The sequence below is a fragment of the Rattus norvegicus genome, chromosome 8 (genome assembly GCF_036323735.1).
Source record: "Rattus norvegicus strain BN/NHsdMcwi chromosome 8, GRCr8, whole genome shotgun sequence".
NCBI classification, from domain to species: domain Eukaryota; kingdom Metazoa; phylum Chordata; class Mammalia; order Rodentia; family Muridae; genus Rattus; species Rattus norvegicus.
The window spans coordinates 114659560-114678265 of NC_086026.1; the positions used below are offsets into that span (position 1 = coordinate 114659560).

Below are 18706 nucleotides of genomic sequence, written 5' to 3' on the forward strand. Positions count from 1 at the left end.
TGGTCACTCGGACTTCAGAGCCGAGTCTGCGCTTGCTTCTCAATCTGGCATCCAATCACGAGTGCACATCTAACTACCCGTATGTTTTCATAAGCATTTCCCAGAGAGTACAAATTATACAGGATAATAACGAGAGTTACTCTGTGTCTAACGTCCTGACAGCTAAGCAGGGGTATGTTGGAAGCTTTCTTCCTTGCTGTGCTCTGGGAATCGGTGCTATTATAACTGTGCTACAGATAGCAAGAGTTTAAGTCAACATCAGCCTTTGTCACTACAAGATTATGGCATTTCGTAGAGCCTATGCTGCTAGTCGGCCGACCAATGTGTGCAATGTCTTTCCATGGCTATCCCATCTTTAGCATGAGGATGTTATACATTAAGACATATGACAAAGTGTAGAGTATGAGACAATGTCTGCGTATCTAAATCCCTTCAGCAAGGAAGACACACTTTTAACAGAAGAGGCATTGTGACCATTCTTGCACACATCTCCTTGGTCGCAATTATCCTAAAACAAGAAAAATAAACCCACGGAAAAATCTCGCTTTTCACACACAAGTTCCACATTAACTCACTATTTTCATATTGATTCGCTGTCAATCTCATCCAACCCTTCCTAATGATGTCCAGATGGATGTTTACAATAGAATGATTCAGAATAAAATAGAGTGGCTTTAAAAATCAGAGTTACAGGCTGGGGATATTGCTCAGTGGTAAAACGCATGCTTAGGAAGGCCCTGGTCAATCCTCAGTACCCCAGAAAGCAACCAGGGGCTGGAAAGATGGCTCGGTGAATAGTGTCTGTTGCACAAGCAGGAAGACCTGCGTTTGGTCCACATAAAAGCTGAACATGGGGCTGTAAGTCTGTGATCCCAGAGTTGGGGTGGCAGCAGAGATGGATGGATTCCTGGCCATCCACCCTAGCTCAAAGGTTAGCTCCAGGTTCAGTGAGAGAGCCTGTCTCAAAAAATAAGTTGGACATGAGAAAGCAGCTCCCTGTGTGCCCACATTATAGCACACACATATGCACGCACACACATGTACACACAGCCTACACACAAAACACACACTTACACACACGCACTTGCACACACACTTGCGCGCGCGCGCGCGCACACACACACACACACACACACACACACACACACAAGTTTTTGCAAAGCCCAATACAGTGAATAAAAATACTACTTAATGGAATGAATACCTTCATTTATAAGTTACATAGACAAGATATAGCAAAGGGCCCGTTGAACATAGGAAAAGTGGCTCCCAGAGGAGAGCATCGAGGTTCAGAGGCCTCGATCTGGATATTTCAGAGTTGCCACGATGATGAGTGACCACATGAACTGTGCTGGCATTCCCGATGTCTTCTGTGCTCTAAACCTCGCTAAGCAACAGCCACGAATCAAGGACCACACAAAGTCCTTCTTGGTTGAATTACAATTTTGCTTCCTTTTATCAGTTAAACCTGTTGGTTTTCATCTTCTAAAACCAATGCCATCGGGCTTTCCAGAACTAGAAACAATTATCAGAAGATAAAACAAATTTCCTAATCAAACAAAATGAGGACAATTGGGTTTGCAAAGCAAAGGTTTAAAAAGTAAAACATGGAAAAGTAAAGAATAGGTTTGGAAGACTTGGTTTGGACTTGCTGTCCTGCACCCCCCCTTGTGGTGTGTGTGTGTGCACACGCGCGCGTGTGCACGCAAGCACTCTCACCAATGCAAGCCTGTGAGAAAACAGGAAGCTGATGTTGGAATGCCTTTTTCCCTTAATTTCTTACCTTTTCTGAGATGGTTCTCGCTAACATCCACCCACGCCCTCACTCCTCAGTGCTGGGTTACGATGTAACAACTACACTGGCCTTTGAAGCTGCTGCTGCTGCCACAACTTGGGTCCTCATGCCTTTACAGCAAGAAACTTACCCTGAGTCTTTTTCCCTCAGTTCTCTTCCCTCCACAATGCCCTACCCCATAGAGTTTCACTATGTGGTCCAGGTTGATCTCAAAGTCATCAGCTCCTGCCTTAGCCTCTCGAACACTGAGATTTCATGTGTGCACCGCCATGCCCTGTTAAGGATAAGTCCTTGTGATTGGAAACTGCAGGGCATCCTTGGAGACTAATAGGTTTAAAGGTGCCTTGTATTTGGGGAGGTTTGTCAAGGATCCCTCCTTGTCAGTACTGGTCACTTCTCCACGTGCTCAGCCCAGCTCAGCAAACCCCTGCACCCTTGATCCTAACCAGATTCTTTTAAAGTAATTTTCCAATCCAGTGTCCTAGTTTTATGTCTGTTGTTGTGAAAGATACCTTGACTAAATGCAATTTAGAGGAGGTGAGGTTTATCTCAGCGTGCAATTTCAGGTTACTGCAGAGAAGTCCGTGCAGGACTGGAAGCAGTTAGTCACATCAGTCAAGGGTAGAGAGGAATAAACTAGTGTAGCTTAGCACCCGGCTGTCTTCCCCTACTCTTATCCAGGCTGGGGTGCCAAACCAGAAAACAGTGCTGCCCACATACAGGCTAGCTCTTTCCACATCAATTAAGACAATCAAACACCCCCACAGGCTAGCCTGATCTACAAAGTCCCTTGCCGACTCTTCCAAAACCACCTCTCTTCTAGGTGATTCTAGATTGTGTCAGGGTGACAACTCAAACTAATGCCCACAACCCACCTCCTCACAGGTCAGCAGTCGGTGAATGGTAAATTCCAGTAGTGTCTGCTTCACTCAGCTTAAGTACCTGTGTCCTGTCACACTGTTCTCCAAAGCAGCCGTCCTTGTCAGCTTCTGTTTGGTGCATTTGTCCTTTGGCAGACTAACAAATTGCAACGGTCCTGCATTTGGGCTAACCTGGGCTAGCTAGCCCCAGTGTATGCCAGGCCCAGAGGTGGTCATAAGTGTTTTTGGCTTACACAGTAAATCATGTGCACTCACTTGGGCTGTGGAATTTGCTAGAGACGGTCCTTAAGATGATGACTCACTCAAGGCTGGAGGAAAGGCTCAGTGGTTAAGAGCACTGGCTGTGCTTCCAGAGGACCTGGGCCCGATTCCTAGTCCCATGTGGTGTAAATCCAGCCCCAAGAACATAATGCCTTCTTTTGGAACACCAGGTACACATTAGGTATACAGACATATATGCAGGAAAAACACTCATACACAAAATGAAAAGAAGTTTGTTTGTTTTCTAAAGAAAACCTGTTGAACTTTAAACACAGCTCTACACCATATTTTGAAGAAAATACCAAGATGGTCAGCTTTTCCTGTGCGTAAGGAAGTGTGGTTTCCATCCTTGGCTCTTTCAAACACATCCATATGGCACCTTATACATAAACCTCTCCTTTGATCAGGTAGCTTTATTCTCAATACATGCCAGAAATAGAACAAGGGGGATAGGAGACACAGTTAGAAAGAGGGAGGGAAAGAGGAGGAAGAGGGAGGGAGAGGAAGAGGAAGGAGGGGAAGAGGAAGAAGAGAGAGAGGGGGAGAGGAGGAAGAGGGAGAAACAAGCAGCAGGGAAAACAGCTGTGACTGGGGAATCCATGCTTCCTTCCCCAACAAAGAACTGAAATGAATTCACAAAAGGATAATCGAAGCTGGCGCCTGGTTTGACAGAAGGTGACAGGACTACACTGTGCTTTAGAGCCAATGATGGGAAGAGGACCAAACAGGAGAACTGCTAGTTCACCTGGAGATGCCATTTTCTGATTCTCTTCTGCAGCCAAAGGAGAGAACTCTCTCGAAGGTGTGTTTTCCTGACTGAATCTGAGCAACAGGATTTGTAGCTACTGTGGTGGCGTGGGACACCACTCAGTGTTGGCCTCTGGCCTCCAGATAAACTCTCTAGCATGTGCACGAGAACCCAGACACATGTGTATGCACGTGCATGCATGTGCACATGCACGCCCATTCATGCGTGAGCGGTGGCAGAGAACGCTGTTATAGAGCGTGAGTTATGGGCTCAGAGGCCCCACTGCACGCTGCAGTCTCTTCGGCCAATGTGCTCAGCCCACGTTTTTATGACTTTCAGATTCAGACTGATTCCGTTGTCTCCACCGATGACTCCTCCCCTCCCTCCCCATTTCCCTGCTGTGTACAGATTTATTTTACTGATAATTTCAGGAAATGATAAATACTGAGTGATGGGTCTGCCGATGACCTGGATCTGATTGTTACACATGTGTTGACCCAGATCTGGTCATTATACACTGTGTACATGTACTGAAATGACCCAGATCTGGTTATTACACACATGCACATGAAATGTCACACTGCACTCCATCAGTATGCACGGTTACTAAGCACCAGGTATAAATAAAACAACCAAAGGGTAAAACTTAATGTTATTCGATCCATAACACACCAGGATCAATGGGGCTCCAGGCTGCTGTCTGGAGAGGACTGCACCCTGCCCCGAGGTGGAGAGCGGGTTGCAGCTTGTTCGATAGCTTTCGGGGTCTGCTAGCCACATGGCTCCTGCATTTTAATGCTGTATGGAGCGGAACTCTGTGCTGCTGACTGAGCAGGAAACCTTTCTCACTTTGAGTTGGAAATACTGCATTCTGATTTCATTCTCCTGCAGATCTGACTGGGAAGTGTCAGACAAACACAAGGCTGTGCTAATGATGGGTTTCTTTTTCTGTTTGGGTCTGGGGCAAGCACTGCAGAGATCATTTGGTGGGAAACAAAGTTTTGATTCGATATGCCATACAGACAGTCTTGGGAAGAGATGGGAGGAATTAAACCGCAGGTTTTATATTGAGCCGTATGGAATCCATTTTACAGGTTCAAAGCAGTAAAATATTGGAAGTTGCAGGTAGTTAATGAAGTAGCAATTCCTGGAATATATATTTACCCCCCCACACACACGTGTGTATTACAGTATGTGGGAGTGGGGGTTGGAAAGATAGTTCAGTAAAGTGCTTACTTTGCAAGCAGGAGAACATGGGTTCTATCCCAGAATCCGTTCTGATTTTTAAAGCCACTCATGGTGGCCCAGGCTTGTAATTTCAGTGGGAGGCAGAGCTTATTGGTCCGCTGGTTAGGGATAATCTTCAGGCTAGGGGGAGACTGTCCCAAAGGCAGGGTAGAGAGGTATCCTGAGGTTAACCTCTGTGCTCCTCATGCATACACATAGGCACTCTCTCTCTCTCTCTCTCTCTCTCTCTCTCTCTCTCTCTCTCTCACACACACACACACACACACACATGCATGCACGCACACATGTACACACGGGTGCACACAGGGTGTGGGAGTGTGCACAGAGCACGGAAAGGGAGAAGAAGACACAAACACTGTAAAGCCGCTAACTGTGGCAGCTGAGTTTGTGCTTTTCCTTGGAGATCTGCATTTCTGAGCTGGAGAAAACGCTTTCAGCACCTTAGTGTCCATTTTCTAGTCTAAGCAGCAAAGGAGACAGGGGTGTTGGAAAGCCATGTCTAGTTACAGACTCAGGATAAGTGTGTGTATCCCTAGAAGGAAGCTTATTTTTGGATCTGTGAAAAGAATACATAAATGGTGACAGACCTCGACAACACACACTAGAGCAAATGTCTTCCATTATTTTCCTGTCACTGTGTTAAAATATTCCGACAATGGCAATTTAAGGGGAAAACGTTTCATTCTGGTTCGTGGTTCAAAACTGCAGTCCACCATGGCAGGAAGTCAGAGAGGCATGATCTTGAAGCAGTAGCTCCTACTGCACACAGAGTCACCCAACAGAGAGTGATGAATGCTTGCTACTGGGCTCCATTCCTGTACCCCACCCAGGGAGCTACCCTGCCCACACTGAGTCTTCTCACCTCAAAGAATATAAGGAAAATACTTCTTTGTCCCGATGGGGACAGTTCGTCCTTGGACATTAGCAGGGTACGAGGGGCAGGCCCTTCCCCTGTAGACCTGCCCCAGGGTAATAGGACTGGTGGGGGTGGGGGATGAGTAGGAGAATAGGATTTCCCTCACCTGTCTTTGGTCAATCACAGTCAGTGTGCTCGAGTCCCCTGGCATTCTGTCATAGCTTTACCAAGCTCACGCACTGCCCTTTACTTCTAAATGTCTGTTTCTCCCATCTCAGTCTGAGACGTCACATTGGGCGACACTGTAGGAATCATCATGTCTCCCCATAATGGTGTGTTTGGAGCCTTTAAGGAAGCCGGGCATTAGTAACTTTTATTTCAAATCTAATAGTTTGTTGAATAAACGATAACTTAGCAAAATCTGAAGAATCACGTTATAAATCTTTGTGGATTACGGAAACCAATTTGGTAGAATACATCAAGGGTTGTGCCCTATGAATCAGTAATTATAATAAAAGGTCACCTTTTGTAAACCAGTAATTGTAAGACATTTATCAAAGGAAAAAGCCTGAAATCTGAAAATAACATTAGGCTAAAAACAAAAAGTTTATGTCAATATTATATATGAGTTGGAAAAGCTGAAAACAACCCGGAAGGATATTACATTATAGAGAAATTAATTATATTTTGAAACATTTAATAACTTTGGAAAATGCTCAAGAAAGGTAAGAACAATATCCTACTTCTTTTATAAAGCCCCCATTACATCATAAGAATGCTTCATGCTACTCAAAGTACATTCACAATTGCTTTATAAGGGCTGTAGACTAGTCCAGTGGCTGTGTTGGACATTACCACAGGTTTGAAAATAACACAGAAGAGGTCACAGCTACTCTTCTGAAGCATTGTTCTGTCAATGAAGTAGCCTAGAGAGCTCACCAGATAAACACACACAGCTCCCCCTCCCCCTCCTTGCTGGAACATGCATCCTTGCAGAGATCTATATTGCTTTTTTTCAAAATATGTTTCTCATTAGCATACTTAAAGCTTCTTGCTACTGAAATGGTCCTATACTTTGAGTGCGATGGTGTATGCCTACGGCGTCAGCTGTTCAAGAGGCAGGGGAATCCCCTGAGCCCAGGAAAGAGTTCAAGGTCAGCCTGGGAGACAGCGAGACAATGCCTCAAGCACCAAAATTAACAAACGAACCATGCATCAGTCTCGTGAGAGCTATCCTCTCAGAATGCCAGAGCCAGGAGCATGTTGCACTGCAGGTAGTTGTGTCAGACGCCGTTTGCACATACTGCCTCACAAAAAGGGCAGTGTAGGCAGGGCAGTGAAAGTGCCACCCCTCCCTGAGGGTCTACTGGGGGAGGGGTGTAGCTGCAGACAAGCTGCCATGCTCCGTCAATAATCCACACCCAAGCAAGCAACTAAACTCAGGCGGTCACACGTGAAAAGAAAATATGAAGAAGTCGAATATCACAGAGGAGAATGGGGGTGAAGATAAGTTAAAGTTTCATATACATAGAAGAAACTGTCAAAGAACAAAAATAAGCGTTAAAGAAATGGAGGAAACAGAAGTCAGCTCCCCAGTGCAGTTATAAATGAGGTCTCTGCACCTTCCTTTGCCTCTGATCTATTCTTCCTCGCCACCTTCCTTTTCTTTCTTATTTTCTTTTTCTTTGTTCCTCTCTTCTCCTCTACCTTATTATTTTGTTTGGTGGGAGAAGAAATCTGTGCCAAGTTAGAGCTGCACAGCCCTCACCAGGAGGTGCGCGTATGCCGTGCAGAGCCTTAGTACAAGCATGAAGGGCGTCGGCAGCTCTCTTCAAGAACAAGGGTGCAGCTTATAAATGTGACTTGAGGAAGGAGAGAGAAGCATGGGATAGTGCATCTTAAGAGACTGCTCTTCCGACTGAACCCCCAGTGAACGTGGTTGTTGGGAGGAGGGCGGTAATGGGGGAAGGATGGGGAAGGGAACACCCATGGAGAAGGGGAGGGGGAGGGGCTAGGGCGATGTTGGCCCGGAAACCGGGAAAGGGAATAACAATCGAAATGTAAATAAGAAATACCCAAGTTAATAAAGATGAAATAAAGAGAGAGAGAGAGAGAGAGAGAGAGAGAGAGAGAGAGAGAGAGAGGGAGGGAGGGAGAGAGAGAGAGAGAGAGAGAGAGAGAGAGAGAGAGAGAGAGAGACTGCTCTTCCAGAGGTCCTGAGTTCAATTCCCAGCAACCACATGGTGGCTCACAACCATCTGTAATGGGATCTGGTGCCCTCTGCTGGTGTGTCTGAAGACGCAACAATATACTCTTATAAATAAAAATAAACAGATCTTTTTAAAAAAAGAAAAGAAAAAGAGAAAAGAAGGTTCTCGCCCAAGGAAGCTGTTGAAGACACCCTTTGACTACACCTAGAAACAGTGTGCATTTGAGTGAATGAGTTGATGAGTCTCTGAAACCATCGAGAATGTGTGGGTCTGGCTTCATGTGTGATACGGACAAATGAAGGTACATGCGAAAATATTCTAATATGCTTGTATTCGCTTTAAATTTTACTCTAATTACGGATCACTTGAAAATACGATGATTAGCAATTAAGTTGTTTTTAATGCTTGATTTGGGCTTTCATTTGTAATAAGAAGTTTCATTACAGTAGAAAATCAGGGGGACACAATATTTCTCCCCCTTTTCAGAAAACCTGGATGTCTGACTCATCTGTTTATAACCATCATACAATGGGTGTCTACCTGATTGTAGGTCAAAGAAAGCAGCCTTTTGAGAACTTCCTTTGCATATGCATACCCATGTCCAAAGTCATCAATGTCTTTGGACCTTTGTGTTGAAAACTAACACAATTATAGGTATGTCAAGCTATGGGCCAACCCAAATGTTTATCATCATACACGTGAATAAAGAAATGGTGGTATGTGCACATGTGTGTACAGATATGTGGAATATTAGACAAACTTAATAGAGATGATCCTCCCATTTGCAGGGACAGATATCTAGAAGAATTATGCTAGCTGAAATAATTTAGGCACACATAAATTCTGCAAGCTTTCATTTACACAAACAATATATAGAAATAGAGTGGCTGGGGGTGGTGGGAAATTCAAATTAAAGACAGATGAGTTACAGTTATAGAAAGAGACTAAGATGTCTCTCTTATTCAGGTCATAGTCAGCCTAGGGAATGCACCGCCCATACTGGGCTCAGTCAATTAACCACGAGGATCATCTCCCACAGTCATGCCCACAAGCCAAGCTGATTTAGTTACATGCTCGGCTGAAGCTCTTTTCCCAGGTAATGCTAGGGTAGGACATTGATGGTTAAAGTTAACCTACACAATTCTAAAGCCTTCTTATGACATGTCTGCCTCCTCTGCTTCTAAATCTTGGCTTTCCTATTTTAACTACTCATACCCTTGTGGGCATGTCAGAGGTCCTGAGAGTTTGAGAACTGTCTTTGCTCACTCCAGACTAGGAAGACTCAACTTGAGTCTTGGCTGCTTGCTACAGGTAAAGACATTATGGTAATAAGAGAGTTGGCCAAATGCTCATTCAATAAAAAGGTGTCTTCTGATAAATATATACCACCATTTATACACCAGCAGATACTTAGAAGGCTATCTGGGTCCTTGGCACCTTGCTGTGTGACTTTTCCTGAGAATGTAAAACAAGCATTTATTTACCCTAGATAGGACACCAACATCAGACCAAAGAAACTACTCCATGAAGATCTATATTGGGGAGCCAGTAAGTTTGTTGGGGCTACTTACAGAGGCTGAGATGAGGGGTCACTTACAGGAGCATGGGTGACCTAGAAGCCTCCTGGAAACTGCATCGCTGGAGCCCCTTGTACAACTCGCAGGCCGTTGTAAGGGCGAGTCTCCACTCCCGCATAGATTGCCTCCTGCTTATATAACTCTGGGGAAGGGCCTTGTCACTTCCTGAGCCTCAGCTTCCTCAGTCTCAAGCCTCTTCCTTCCTCATGCTGGGAGAAAATGTTTCAATTTTAAGGAAATAGTCGTGCCTGAGGTCCACTTAAATCTCACAAATTACTGGGATTTATACTCGGGATACTTGGCTTCTAAATGAGCTCTGTGTGTGGTAAATGTCACACATTCACCTGTAAAATGCACTCATATTCACACTGCAGGTATCCAGTGCCCCAGGGTCAGAGGACTAAAAGAATACAGCAGCATCTCCAAGGCTAAAAACTATAACAATCTCTAGTGTGGGCACTGTACACTCACAATCTGTCTATTTTGGTCAGATACTGGGGTTACATATATGTATACACATCTGCATACACACACACACACACACACACATACACACACATGCACGCGTGCACGGGCCTGTGTGTGTGTGTGTTTGTGTGTGTGTGTGTGTGTGTGTGTGTGTGTGTGTGTGTGTGTGTGTGTGTGTGATTGAATTCAGATCTCCTTGACTCTAGGCTCCTGACATCTTGTTTGTCACCAACAGACCTCACCCTTTCTGCTCCATCATTAAGTACTTTCTCTATGGTGATTAAAATTAATTTAAGCAAAATCTGTTGCTTTCTGGCTGTTACTCAGGTTACCTTCTGAGATGTCTAATATCTAGCCAGTAACTGTGTAGGGTTCTATTTCTCTAAGCCATGTTCAACAAGCCAGTTCCTTTAAAACATTCAGGAGGAGTGCAGCTCAATGTCACACACTTAGCAATGTCCTTAGTTCTAATTCCCAGCATCACCAGAAAACAAGCAGTTCCAACATCGGCGCTTTTGTGAGCTCTGCCAGACTAGCCATTGGTTCCCTGAAACAAGAGCCAGTGGCTTAAACTTCCATTTAATCTCATACTTTCTGGGATGTTTTTCTCCAGATCTTAACTGATTTGCACCCAGCCTTTACCAGGACAATACCCTCAGTGATGGCCAGAAGGCTCACATATGAGTGGCCAACGTCAGCTACCTCAGCAGGTCTGTCATATATTTCTGTTCTTCCCCTGGCATCCACACTCCCAACACAACTTACCAACCAATAGTCAGTCAACACCATGGAATACAACAATGGTCTCTTCAATTAATCCATGTTGCCATTTGACAATTTTATGCATGTATACAATGTATTCTGATTACTGTCCTATCCCACTCCCTTTTACCTCCCCCATCCCAATCAGCCCTCATCGCCACTTTATCCCTCCCAGATCCCTTCCTGAACTCATGACTTTCAGTTTTGTTTTGTGAGCCATTTGGTTTGATCAAGGTGTTTGTTTGCATTCCTTTTGTAAGTCAGCGTCCATAACAAGTAAATGGGACAAGGGAGTATCATTCCCATTTTATAGGGCTGAAAAAAGGGACTCAGAAAGTGTCCCCACTCCACCCCAACCCCTGCATCCCACCAAACTGTCGAAGTCCTGGATGTGTGTAATTAGTGTATGAGAGATTCTAGGCGCTAGGGAAGAGTTTACAGCTAATAGGCCAACCATTATACTCAACATACAGTCCAGTCTGTGATGCTGTCACTGGAAACCAGCAAGATACTGCCCATTCTCAGTGCGCCTATCCTGGGTGTGGCCAAGGGCTGTGTTAAAAATGGAACATCTTCAATTTAGAGCAGAGTCTGGGTGCTTCAAACTATGGAAAGATAAAATAGTACACTGTTACACAACGTCTGCCTTTCTCTGTGTCTTTCTTTTGCACAGAAATAGCCTGCACTTCTTCCTACAGATGTTCAGAGACAGCCCCAAGCACACCCACTGCAGCTGGCATTCAGGAGGTGCGAATCCTAGCACCTCTGACACCCAGTTTCACTTTTCACATCGAGATGCGTGCTATGTACAAAGTAAGAGGAAATAGAGAAAAGGGGAAAAACTGAGATTCAAGAGTTTTAAAAATAAGACCACCAGAAGATAATAGCTATGCTGTCTACCACTGAGATTGCCTACAACTCCCTCCCTGTCTAGTTGAGTTGAGTAGCCTTTACTCACAATCTATTTGGGATAACCAAAGATCTTCCCCACTGTTACTGATTGCTGGTCAACCTTTTGGAAAGCCACGCACGAGTGCGGTAAAGAAGATAACTTGTTTTTTTAACGGGACCCTCGCATTTCACACATCCACCCGTGCACGCACATGTGGAGCATTTAGTAAGCGTCTCCTCTTTGTGGTAAAGAGTTGGTGAGCTTCCAGAAGAGAAGTCTGCCTAAACTATACCAAGCAAGTCTCTTGTCCTTTTGCAGAAATGTAACAAGGATGCCATGCCATGTATGCCTTTCGAAATACCTTAACGTTTCTCCACAAAAGGGCTGCTTTGTCGGTCGCATTCTTCAAGCCGTCTGGTAACACTCAGCCCCTAACTTAACCCCCTCAGCAGCCATCCTTCCATGTAGACAGACATGGCATAGGTGGTCTCCAGACCCCACTCCTTACTGAGGAGACTGACAGGAAGTAATTGCTAGTGCAGGAAAAATAATTCATTTTCAAGGACGTGACCACTGGAAGGTTTCTCATATTCCAGCACAGGACTCAACATCCACACACATACATACAGCACTAACGGGACATAGAGCATGTTGGGAGAATATGAGACATTGAAGTGGGGCATGGGGAGTAGACTTGATTTTATTTCATTGTATATATGCAGAAGATTCTCAAAAAATAAAGAAAATGTTTTTAAAGAAATTGAAAATCATTTTTTTCTTTTTGCCTTTTATAAGCATGCCCCAGGCCACGAAGATCTTGGTGGGATCCGGAAGCAGAGTGATCGGAACCTCACTGTCTGGAGGTTGTAGTCCACAGGGCACCTTCCTGAGCCTTTCAGGTAGTGAGTGAGAGGAGGCTGCTTTCCAACGTCCGGGCTTCCAACAGCGAGAGACCCTTCTAAGCTCAGGTCCAATATATCATTTTTTATGTCAATTATTTTTTAATAATCCAAATAACAACTTGGGAGTCTAACTGGTAGAGAATTGCATTTTTCACAAAGAATCAATTATGAGACAGTATACACACCAATGAATTTCTCAGGACTGTGTGGTCCAGATACTCACAGGGAGAACAGGAGTTCTAACATTAGAGAAAACTACTGGTCAAGCAAAGACCAGGAGGCACTGGAGAGAGGGATAGAGTAACTCCTGGCACTTTATTCCATTTGTTTAGCCACTAGACCTTGCTTATTTTTGCATTCACAAATTGTTTTTATGATGTAGTAAAAAGTGGATATAGCAAACAAATCCTTGACATGTTTCAGGCAGCAGAGTTATGTTCCTCCACACTTCGTTCCTTATAGACTTCTCTGGTCACTGGGTAAGACCGGACTGCAGAAAGAGTGGGCAAAGCAGCACAGCAGAAACTTAGCTGAAGACGGAGGAGACTCGAACCATCAGAAGCAGGAGCACAGCTGAAGGCTGACGGGGCTCCAGCGTGGGTTGTAGTAATGTCCATGCCTTGACATTCTTTGATTGGGACGTGACCGTGAAAAATAGAAAATCGAAACACTCCTGTGATTAATGCCTGAAAGGAGAGGGATTTCTGGAGAGTTGCTTTCCTACAGGATCCAGGTTCAGTTCTCAGCACCCACGCAGAGGCTAATAACCACCTGCAACTCCTGTCTAGGGGGTGTGGCACCCTCTTCTGATCTTCATGGTCTATGGCGTTCATGTAGTTCATAGACATACTGCAGGCAAAACACTACACACACAGGATAAAACAGACCTAAAGCAGAGGATATCAGACCAGCCAAGGGCACCCATCAGCTATTCCTCAAACGATTGAAATCAAACTCTGCTTAAGTGCCCATCTCTTCTTCAAGGGTCACAGGTTTTTCATTTGAGAATTGAGTAGCAAACATACATAGTTAAGGCCCTGAAATAGTGCACAGTTTAGTTCTTGGTTGGGTGGCTTCTTATCACCAGCAAGCCACCTTTTGAAATTCACAACTCTGTTTCCTGTGCAATTAGACTAATCAGGTCAATATTTCAGACAATGTGCTCTGCATCCAACACAGCATGAACAGCTTGGTCCTGCCTGAGAACTGCTAATGTGCTGGCATTCTTGATAATGAGTGCTAGGACTGTACCATCGTGATGCCCATTTGACCTGGCTTTATGGAAACATAGAACCAAGCTATACATGTAGCCAGGACAGTGATGATGAGCACCCTGGCTTCCTAATTTCTCTTTCATCTTTTCCTCCCTCTGCGTTATTCAACTAAGTTTATCATATCTTTTTTTTTCTGATGCTAACATAAACCAAAACTTTTTCTCAGGTGTAAGTGTTAGATCCTGATCAACAAAACATGCTATTCGGATGTGCTAACTGTGAGTCGGCTTTAAAAATTATTCTGATGAAGTATTAGAAAATGAATATATCCTTAATAGGGACAACTTTCAGTCTCTCAAAGGCAAGTATTGTGTACATCTTTTATTTCTCTATGCTCCCTAGTTTCTGCAAATGGTAGGAGGTCAGTAAATGCTTCTGAATTAAACAAGAGCTAACGCTTGCTGGATTGCTGTTTGCCATTACTCTGTGAAATATCCGAGGTTATGTACTTCATGAAGGAAGAAAGGGCTGCTGAATACAGACTTCTAGAGTTCACGTGTCTCGAGAGCATAACACCAGCTTCTCCTTGGCCATTGGGAAATCTCATGATGGAAGGAACCACAGTACAGATGCTTAAAACAGAGGATCCACAGAGGAGGAAGTGGGAGAGACATCGAGGGAGAGACAGAGACAGATAGACAGAGAGACAGAGACAGAGATACAGAGACAGAGACAAAGAAAGAGAGTTAGACACAGAGAGACAGAGAGAGACAGAACATTTTCCTTTGTTTTCCTCGTCCCTCTGAATGACTAACTCTCTTACCCAATGTTCCCCTTGAAGGCTCCATCATCCGTTAGCATCACCACCCTATGGACTAAGCTTCAACACAATATTGCCTTTGAAGACACACTCAACCACAGCTCTCCCTTGCTGAGAGCCTGGTTTGTTCTGGGAGGCTTTCTAAAATTCTAAGCTAAGAGGGGCAATAAAAAGTTGAGGGAAGACTTGTGGTCTCTAGTTCACCAAGGAGCTCAGAAGTTGCTAATGCAGTCAAAAGGCTGGGTAAGAAATGAACAACTCTTGCAGGTTTCAGAAAGAGTGAGGACACAGGGCAAACCTGGACTACAAAATCTCCAGGGACATGTGAATGCACAGAGCTACGGCTGACCAGAGCTCCCTTATGGGTGGAAGCCAACCATGGGAACTGTTGACCAGAGAGAGAACATGAACTGTAATTCATGAATGGGAATTGTCCCTTCAGACAGATCTCATCTTGGAGAAGCTCACAGTGTAGTGTCATCTATCTAGCACAAGCAATGCTGTAGGGGAAATTTCATAGCATTGAACACATAAAACAAAGCAAAACTCAGGGCAGCTGCTTGGTGTCTGGACAGTTGAGAGATTTGCACTGAACAGATCGAATCCACAGCCCTCTCTAGCTTGGCACCCATCAGTTATTCTTTGTGTGCTAGACTGTATCTGTATCTCTGTGCGTGTGCATGTGCACACACACACACACACACACACACAGGCACACACACACACACACACACACACACACACACACACACACACACACACAGGCACACAGGCACACGCACGCACTCCTGTACATTTTCTTTTGGAATCCAAAGGTCACCTTTAGCATCCTTCTTCAGGACCTGTCCACCTTGCTTTAAAGACAGGGTCTCTCACTGGCTTAGAACTTGTCAAGGAGGCTAGACTGCCTTGCCTGGGAGCCCAGTAAAAATCTGCACCGGGATCACAAGTATTCTGCCAGACCCAACAGTTTTGAATGGGTTCAGAGGATGCATCTCCAGTCCTCATGTTACATTTTACCAATTGATTATTGACCCAGTCCATTTTATACTCTTGTGATTAAGGTATTACTTAGGTTTCTCAGGGGTATGTAAGGACCTTTATTATTCAAAACGAACTTTTGTGGCCTGAGGCTTCTATTCCTAGTCCTCAGGAGGTAGAGGGGAGGCAGGAGAGCTTCTGAGCCTAATCTACTGACTACATTGAAAAACTTTGTCTCGAGAAGCCATAAATGAAAATATATCAGCACGTGTGTGATATAAGCCAACAAAAATGTTTTGAAACTAGTTTGCTAAGCCTTCAAACATCTGTTGGCATTTAATAGTGCCTTGTCACATTCCCTGTGAGGTAAGGACCCGGGACAGGAAACGATTATTGTGGACAACGGTATTGATCCACCTTTGCTGTTCAGACCAAGAACGTGGTAAGGAAGGAGACCAGGAGATACGACAGTGATGAGACTCAGCAGAAGGGCCTGGTTACACTGAGAAGTTCTTGGAAGAGTCCGAGAAGACAGTCTGTCAGCCTCTGCTCATCAAACTAAGGGCCATGTAACAGTGAAGCGGCCATCATATGTGATGCGGTCTACAATTGTTGGAAAAATGTCACAAGAGGATCGCCCTGAAAGCTAGCAGACATTTTTGGCTAATACTTAGCCAGGCAGCCTTTGGAAGCAGAGTGGCAGGCAAATCCTTGAGTTCAAAGCCAACCTGGTCTATGAAGAGAAACATCATTTTGAAAAAGTGAAATATTTTATCACACAACACAGAATTGGTTCAATAAAGACTTTTGGAAAGTGAAAAAGAGGTATTATTTAGTGTTTCACTTATTTATTTGCATTTACTTCATGCATGTGTGTATGTGTTTTCATGTGTATGGGAACATACATGTACAGATGTTATTGCATATGTGTAGCTCAGAGAACATCTTTGGGTAGCATCCTCAGGAAGGCTGTCCACTTCTTTTGAAACATAGTCCCCACTGGTCTGAAGTTCACCAAGCAGGCTAGACTGGCTGTAGAGTTCCAGGGCTCATCCTGTTTCTTCCTCTGTAGCACTGGGGTGACAAGCATTGGCCACCACATTTGGCATGTGTGTGTATGTGTCCAGTGTCTGTGTGCGTGTGTGTGTGTGTGTGTGTGTGCGCGTGTGTTCATGTGTGCATGTGTGTGCCTGCCTGTGTGCATATGTCTGTGTGTATGCATGTGTGTGTCTCTCTGCGTATATGTTTATGTCTCTGTGTATACATGTCTGTGTATACAGGTGTGTGTTGACATGTATGTGTGTACATGCACCCATACACACATGCAGAGGCTAGAGGAGGACGCCAGGTGTCCTTCTCCATCACTCTTGGCTTTACCCTTTGAGGCAAGTTTCTCACTGAATCTGCAGCTAGGCTGGTGGCCTTGTCTCCTGACTCCCTCTGCACAGTGCTAAGGTTGAACACACTCATATCTATGCCCAGTGTTTTACATAGGTTTTACAGGATTTAGCTAAGGTTGTTCCAAGTCATCTCTCAGACCTGACATCCGGAATTTTTACATGGGTTCTGAGGCTGAAACTGGTGTTCATATTTTCAGGGCAGGTTCTTTACTAAACAAGCAAAACACTGACCCCTTTAATAAAGAAATATCAGTTTATTCCTCTAAAACTTCTTAGATGGAGTTGGGCTCCAAATATAGATTAAATATACATTCCCAAGAATTGCCTTGAAGTAGTTTGAGTGAACAAAGTTAAACCCCATTCTCGTTAACAGTTGACTCGGGTCCTGTTGGTATTCCATGTAAGCTCCACCCCCACAGCTACCCAGGAACAGCCAGGTATGGCCCTCCCCACAGTTGCCTGGCAACAGCCAGCTGTGCCTGACACTATAAAAGGGGTTTCCTGCTCTCTCCTCACTCTCTTGCTCTTTGTTCTTTGCTTCTCGGCTCTTGCTCCCTTCCCTGTCCCTTCTCTCTATCCCCATGGTCAGCCTCCTCTCCTCTCCTCTCCTCTCCTCTTATTCTCTCATTAAACCTCTCCATGTGGAACCATGTTGGCTTGGTGTGTTCTATCCGTGCACAAGCCAAGATTTAAATCCTAACATTGGTGGCCTGTATGGGGTGATTGATCTCCCCATGGGGCAGAGGGTAGGCTTTTCCCACAGTGTGCCTCCATGGCCCACCCTGGGCCTGGAGCTGGGGCAGGTTCGTGGTTGGAGCCTTGGTGGGGAGGGGTGGAGCCTCACGCACCCACCACTCCTGCTGGTCCCCAGCCTGAGGTCATTGCTGCTGCCCCCGTGCTACAGCCGCTGCTGTTCACTGTGCCATTAGACACCACCACCTGCTGGCTGCTGTGGCACTCAGGACTTCCACCACGTGAGTTGCTGCTTCGGCTAGCTCACATTCAGATTTCTGTGTGAACCGCTGCCCTCCGTGGTTCGCCACATGGTGTCAGCTCTTGCCACATGGGTTGCCTAGACAGGCCCTCACCAGCCACACAGCTCTACTTTCCCGCTACCAGACTTCAGGTACAGTTTCCGCACAAACACCGGCAGATTGCTGGTCTATTCCAGCTGGCAAGGAAGACCGTGATTTCCCAGACAAAGCCTGGCCAGCTTTTTTGAGATTACAGGAATCTCCTTAGCTGACATACACAATAGGACCTCAGTCATTGGGCAGAGTTCACCTTGAAAGCAGTTCCTCTCTCCCCTCTGGCTCCGGGCTCTCTCGCAGCCCACGGGTGGGAACACTTTCTGGCGGGTCCGGACCCGTCATTTATGACCTCCAGGAGTCTAAGTGACGACTCAGACACCAGGCTTGGCAGCGTACTTCTGTTATCGAGATTAATCCTTCTGGGACGCCGGAACGGATGACTCGGTAACTTCCCCCAATGAGCTATTTGTGATCTTCAACCGTACCCCCACATACACCATTAGGATGTCTTTTAGAGAATTTCAAAACTTTAAAATTAATGCCTCACCTGAGGACATCAAAACTGATACACCTATGCAATAATGTCTGGACCCAGTATTCATTAGATAAATGGTTCAAAATGGCCACATAACAGCACACTAGATTCCTCAATTTTATGGG

At 45.1% G+C, this 18706-nt stretch overlaps 1 protein-coding gene and 1 non-coding gene across 14 annotated transcripts in view; both read right to left on the reverse strand.

Annotated features, from left to right (window-relative positions):
• Positions 1-18706, reverse strand: part of Nek11 (NIMA-related kinase 11) — a 259233-nt gene that overhangs the window by 13550 nt on the left and 226977 nt on the right. Inside the window, exon 15 of one of the 13 annotated variants that reach the window (XM_039081561.2) lies at positions 1136-1515. The exons of the other annotated variants lie outside the window; for them this stretch is intronic. Within the exon in view, the coding sequence (XP_038937489.1) occupies positions 1479-1515 (37 nt within the window). The 3' untranslated portion in view covers positions 1136-1478. Of the gene's footprint in view, positions 1-1135; positions 1516-18706 lie in introns of those variants that run through there. 13 annotated transcript variants of the gene reach the window in all.
• Mir6330 (microRNA 6330) lies at positions 4139-4277 on the reverse strand. Its single transcript, NR_106702.1, has one exon. It is a non-coding gene; the product is annotated as a microRNA 6330 (primary transcript).